The sequence below is a fragment of the Salvelinus sp. IW2-2015 genome, linkage group LG18, assembly GCF_002910315.2.
Source record: "Salvelinus sp. IW2-2015 linkage group LG18, ASM291031v2, whole genome shotgun sequence".
Classification (NCBI taxonomy): domain Eukaryota; kingdom Metazoa; phylum Chordata; class Actinopteri; order Salmoniformes; family Salmonidae; genus Salvelinus; species Salvelinus sp. IW2-2015.
Genome location: NC_036858.1, coordinates 11461184 through 11467183, shown reverse-complemented (window position 1 = coordinate 11467183; position 6000 = coordinate 11461184). Strand labels below are relative to the sequence as shown.

Sequence of the window (6000 nt, the reverse complement as noted above, 5' to 3'; positions counted from 1 at the left end):
CCTGACCTCAATCCTATAGAAAATGTGTGGGCAGAACTGAAATAAACGTGTGCGAGCAAGGAGGCCAACAAACCTGACTCAGTTACACCAGCTCTGTCAGGAGGAAGGGGCCAAAATTCACCCAACTTATTGTGGGAAGCTTGTGGAAGGCCACCCGAAACGTTTGACCCAAGTTAAACAATTTAAAGGCAATGCTACCAAATACTAATTGAGTGTATGTAAACTTCTGACCCTTCTGGAATGTGATGAAAGAAATAAAAGCTGAAATAAATAATTATCTCTATCGTTCTGACATTTCACATTCTTAAAATAAAGTGGTGATCCTAACTGACCTTAAACAGGGATCAAATGTCAGGAATTGTAAAAAAAACTGAGTTTAAATGTATTTGGCTTAGGTGTATGTAAACTTCCGACTTCAACTGTATTAACGCCTCTCTTATCTGCAGGTTGTCCAAAGGTGATGGGCGTCTCCCGAGGGAAAGCCAGACTGTGTGAGTTCTCAGGGCAGTACTACTGCGACGCTTGTCACCAGGGCGACACCATCGTCATACCCTCCCGCATGGTGCACAACTGGGACCTCGCACCTCGGGAGGTGAGTCTCAAGGGTCTATGGACCACACACACACACACACACACACATACTATTTGTGCCAAAGTATATCCATGGTCAATAAAAAATAAAAATAAATAATTTTCCATCATAATGGAAACATACCGTAACTTCCTCCTTGCATAACTTTTTTTCTTTTACCTTTGACATTGAACTAAACCAGTACTGTTGTCCTTAATATTATTTGTGTTTTGTTGTTAAGATGCTCTTGTATGCATCCTTTGCCCTGGTTGTGTAAATGTAGGTCTCCAGGCATGCCCTTAAGCTGCTGGCTCAGATTGAACATGAGCCCCTGCTGAACCTTGACCTTTTGAACTCTGACCTGTGGGAGCATGCCGAGGCCATGGCCCAGGCACAGAGCCTCAGACAGAGGCTGCGTCTCCTAGGAGACTACCTGCTCACCTGCCGCAGCGGAGCATGCAAGAACATCCAGACCAGGTGTGATCCACTTTTGTATGTTTGTATTTTTTGTTTAAAGCTGCAATATGTAACTTTTTGGATGACCTGACCAAATCCACATAGATATGTATGTTATAGAACTGTCATTCTCATTGAAAGCAAGTCTAAGAAGTGGTAGATCTGTTCTATGTGCGCTATTTCTATGATACCCTTAAGGTGCGTTTTTGCGTCTTTTACTTTCGGTTTTGAATACCAGCTGAAAATAAAATAGTTTGGGATATGGAAAATATATTTCACAGCGGTTTAGATGGTACAATGATTCTCTAAACTATGCCTGCTTGTTTTGTCACAAACTGAAATTAAGCGAACTATTTGAATTTTAGCAACCAGGAAATGGCGGAGCGATTTCTGCATAGTGCATCTTTAAGTATTGCAAAATGAAAGTTTATCAAAGTGAGCTGGTTAACATATTGATCCMGCTTCCTGAGAACTCGGGTCATCTAGGTCATTCTTCAGGTTATCTGGACTTGGGCCAAACGGCAATAGATTAATGATTTCCACATACCAGTAAACCTTTATTGTTTAACTATTGTTGTTATTTTTCTCTCAAGACTGGGTCCAAGGACATACTTATTAGAATCAAGCCATCTCTACAGTGTCATGGACTTACGACAGGTATCAATACAGTCATTACTTAATTATCCCTGTTAGTCAATTCACTTTTAAATGAAATAATGCACATTATTTACCTGTAAAACTACACCACCAGAAACCAAGTAGATGTAGGTAAAAAGTTTGAATTAMCTTTTTCTCTCGTGTSTGTCTGTGTGTGTTTAGATAGCGGAGGGAATGTATGTGGCCTACCTGAACACTTTGATCCAGTTTGCCTCCAACCACGTCCACCACTGTGACCTTTGTACCCAGAGGGGCTTCATCTGCCAGATCTGTCACGCCAGTGACATCATCTTCCCCTTCCAGTTCGACACTACCACCAGGTAGGGCCCTGGCCATTTATCACTTCAATACACTGAAATGGGATCACTCACTGACCCCCCCCNCCCCCCCCTCACATACTCTCCCTCTGTCTCCCACACAGGTGTAAAGAGTGTAAGGCCGTGTTTCACGCAACCTGCAAGGCCAAGTCGCCTTCCTGTCCACGATGCCTGCGTCTTCAGAGGTACCTCGAGAGAGATCTGCAGGACTAACCGGCAACCCTGCAGGAATGCTCTTTGTGACCCAGTGGGCTTCCCATAGCTGCAGAGACCTATGAAATAACAAATGATAAGAACAGACATTGACATCCTGCTTCTAGTTTCTTTTTTTTCTACATGAACTAACCTCAAGTGCAATTAGGAAGTGTGACTGGACCGACCACAGACCAAACGTGATCAACCGAACTGGATGGCGGTAGAGCCAGGAGCTATTCGTCAACTTGCWCTYACATAGAGAGGTTTCTGCTATTGACATGATTGACAAGGTGAAGCAAGCTGATATGTTCTTACCTCTCTGAATTAGCTCTACGTCTTGAGTGTCCAAGCCAAGGAATCATATGAACAATATAATCCAGTAAAGGATGATGCCAAGAATCTCCTTGATGGAATTTCTATGACATTTATACATTGATGTTGTTGTCATTGTTTGGGGGCTTGTGGTGTTTTGTTACCTAGTTATTTCATGTTTACAGGAAATGCTCGCTGTAAATTTGTACAGAACTTTCTGGGAAGCTCAAAGGAGCAAGTCACTCATAAAATAAATATTAAACTGCTTCCAGTTCCACAAGACGGGATACATATATACACCTGCACTTGAAAACGTTCTCAAACTTAGATCGTGCCTTCATTTTGATTTTTAACTTTTACACTCAAAAACATAATGTTACATTGATTGTAGAATTGTGCATCATCCAACATCACTGAAGTTGTGACACAAACAGAACATTAAGAAACGGGCGYTTTTAGGTACTGTAGGGTCAAAGCGTAGATTGTCATTATTGAATGTTAGTTGCCAAATGTCAACATTTGTGAGTACTTGAATCTTGATACAAATCCATTCATTCAGAATGGGAATTTCTTAATTAATGCCTTGATGTTATCACCATCTGATATGTTCTGACCACATAAAGAAACATTATTCTGCCCAAGTTATAATAGCTAGTCATTAATTAGATGCATTGGGTTAGGATTTATTCTCCACTTTACCCTGAAACCCTTTTGCTGCAAAATATCAGTCTAGTTCCAGGCTAACATTGAAAAGAAGCTTATAGTCTTGAGAAATTTGTTCCCRACCCATTGTGGTATCCTACCAGTARGATAAGCCATATGAAATAARAGAATGTTAATTAGCATAACAAAAAATGCTTATGTTTCAGCAAAACCAAAAAGCAGCTTTGTAGAGTGACTGTTGGTTCGTTAATGTTCTTGCTTCGTAACTGAACTTCTCAATGTTTCAGGATATTCTAAATAATTTTTCATACTTGCACCTTAACACATTGGTATGACRGTTTATCCTGTAGTTATTTTTATTCAATAGTTTCAGCCAGTTATCCTCCCAGAGAAATCATGATTCTTTCAAAGGGTATATGGCCTTTATAATTATTTAATGTATAATTTTGTGTGGGAATGCTTTTACCATTCAACCATTGTGAGAAGATGTCATTATTTTAAATGTTAACTGAAGGAAACGGATGGCTTTCCTGATATCTGATGCCGAGATCATGTAAGACGGTGTGTAAAGCAGAATTACATACTGAAAGCAGAGTCCTAGAATTATGTTACACTATGCCACTGGGCTCCAATGGTTACTCACGAGGTGCCATTACATCTATTTTTCCCATGTTTTTATGACATATATCAAGGTTTAATTAGTAGTTAGACTGACATGTACACATTCACAGCTAAAAGCTGAATTGCAGTATACAGACAAAAAAGAAAGAAAAAAGTGGAAGAAAAAAATAGGGCATGAAGTCTAGTCTTGACAGCTTCCGATGGGGARTGTTCTTGGTGTGAAGGTCTCTATTTGTGTGGTCATTTTATAAATGCTAATTATTATATTATGATCAACATAAGAATAAAGACTATCTAGTTATCGTTCGCTTTGTAGTTCCATTGCATCATTCACATTTTCTAAAATAGTTTGTGTGTACTATTGTACTACCAGTGGTGTAAAGTACTTAAGTAAAAATACTTCAAAGTACTAGTTAAGTCATTTTTTGGGGTGTCTGTATTTTACTATTTTACTTCACTACATTCCTAAAGAAAATGATGTACTTTTTACTCCATACATTTTCCCTGACACKCAAAAGTATTAGCTACAGTTGAAGTCGGAAGTTTACATGCACCTTAGCCAAATACATTTAAACTCAGGTTTTCACAATTCCTGACATTTAATCCAAGTAAAAATTCCCTGTCTTAGGTCAGTTAGAATCACCGCTTTATTTTAAGAATGTGAAATGTRAGAATAATAGAATGATTTATTTGAGCTTTTATTTCTTTCATCACATTCCCAGTGTTTCAGAAGTTTACATACACTCAATTAATATTTGGTAGCATTGCCTTTAAATTGTTTTACTTGGGTCAAACGTTTCGGGTAGCCTTCCACAAGCTTCCCACAATAAATTGGGTGAATTTTGGCCCATTCCTCCTGACAGAGCTGGTGTAACTGAGTCAGGTTTGTTGGCCTCCTTGCTCGCACATGTTTTTGTTCAGTTCTGCCCACAAATTTTCTACAGGATTGAGGTCATGGCTTTGTTGTCTTTAAGCCATTTTGCTACAACTTTGGAAGTATGCTTGGTGTCATTGTCCATTTGGAAGACCCATTTGCGAACAAGCTTTTACATCCTGACTGATGTCTTGAGATGTTGCTTCAATATATCCACATAATTTCCCTTCCTCATAATACCATCTATTTTGTGAAGTGCACCAGTCCCTCCTGCAGCAAAGCACCCCCACAACATGATGCTGCCACCCCTGTGCTTCACGGTTGGGATGGTGTTCTTCGGCTTGCAAGCCTCCCCCTTTTTCCTCCAAACATAACGATGGTAATTATGGCCAAACAGTTCTATTTTTGTTTCATCAGACCAGAGGACATTTCTTTTGGAGCAGTGGCTTCTTCCTTGCTGAGCGGCCTTTCAGGTTATGTCGCTATAGGACTCGTTTGACTGTGGATATAGATGCTTTTGTACCTGTTTCCTCCCGCATCTTCACAAGATCCTTTGCTGTCATTCTGGGATTGATTTGCACTTTTCGCACCAAAGTACATTCATCTTTAGGAGACAGAACTTGTCTCTGTCCTGAGCGGTATGATGGCTGCGTGGTCCCATGGTGTTTAAACGTGCGTACTATTGTTTGTACAGATGAACATGGTACCTTCAGGTGTTTGGAAATTGCTCCCATGGATGAACCAGACTTGTGGAGGTCCACAATTTTTTTCTGGGGTCTTAGCTGATTTCTTTTGATTTTCCCATGAAGTCAAGCAAAGAGGCACTGAGTTTGAAGGTAGGCCTTGAAATACATCCACAGGTACACCTCCAATTGACTCAAATTATGTCAATTAGCCTATCAGAAGCTTCTAAAGCCATGACATTTTCTGGAATTTTCCAAGCTGTTTAAAGGCACAGTCAATTTAGTGCATGTAAACTTCTGACCCACTGAAATTATGATACAGTGAATTATAAGTGAAATAATCTGTCTGTAAACAATTGTTTGAAAAATTACTTGTGTCATGCASAAAGTAGATGACCTAACCGACATGCCAAAACTATAGTTTGTTAACAAGAAATTTGTGGAGTGGTTGAAAAACGAGTTAATGACTCCAACCTAATTGTATGTAAACTTCCGACTGTACGTGATGAATGCTTAGCAGGACAGGAAAATGGTCCAAATCATGCACTTATCAAGAGGACACCTGGTCATCCCTACTGCCTCTGATCTGGCAGACTCACTAAACAAATGCATCGTTTGTAAATCACGTCGGAGTGTTAGAGTGTATACCCC

General features: G+C 39.7%; 1 protein-coding gene across 1 annotated transcript in view; it reads left to right on the top strand.

The window, feature by feature from the left end:
- plekhm1 (pleckstrin homology domain containing, family M (with RUN domain) member 1) overlaps positions 1-4213 on the top strand; it is a 16372-nt gene extending 12159 nt beyond the window's left edge. The window contains exons 8-12 of the mRNA XM_024007804.2: positions 447-592; positions 855-1048; positions 1621-1684; positions 1847-2004; positions 2106-4213. Of these exons, the coding sequence (XP_023863572.1) occupies positions 447-592; positions 855-1048; positions 1621-1684; positions 1847-2004; positions 2106-2214 (671 nt within the window). The 3' untranslated portion in view covers positions 2215-4213. The remainder of the gene's footprint in view (positions 1-446; positions 593-854; positions 1049-1620; positions 1685-1846; positions 2005-2105) is intronic.
- Positions 4214-6000: the final 1787 nt, after the last annotated feature.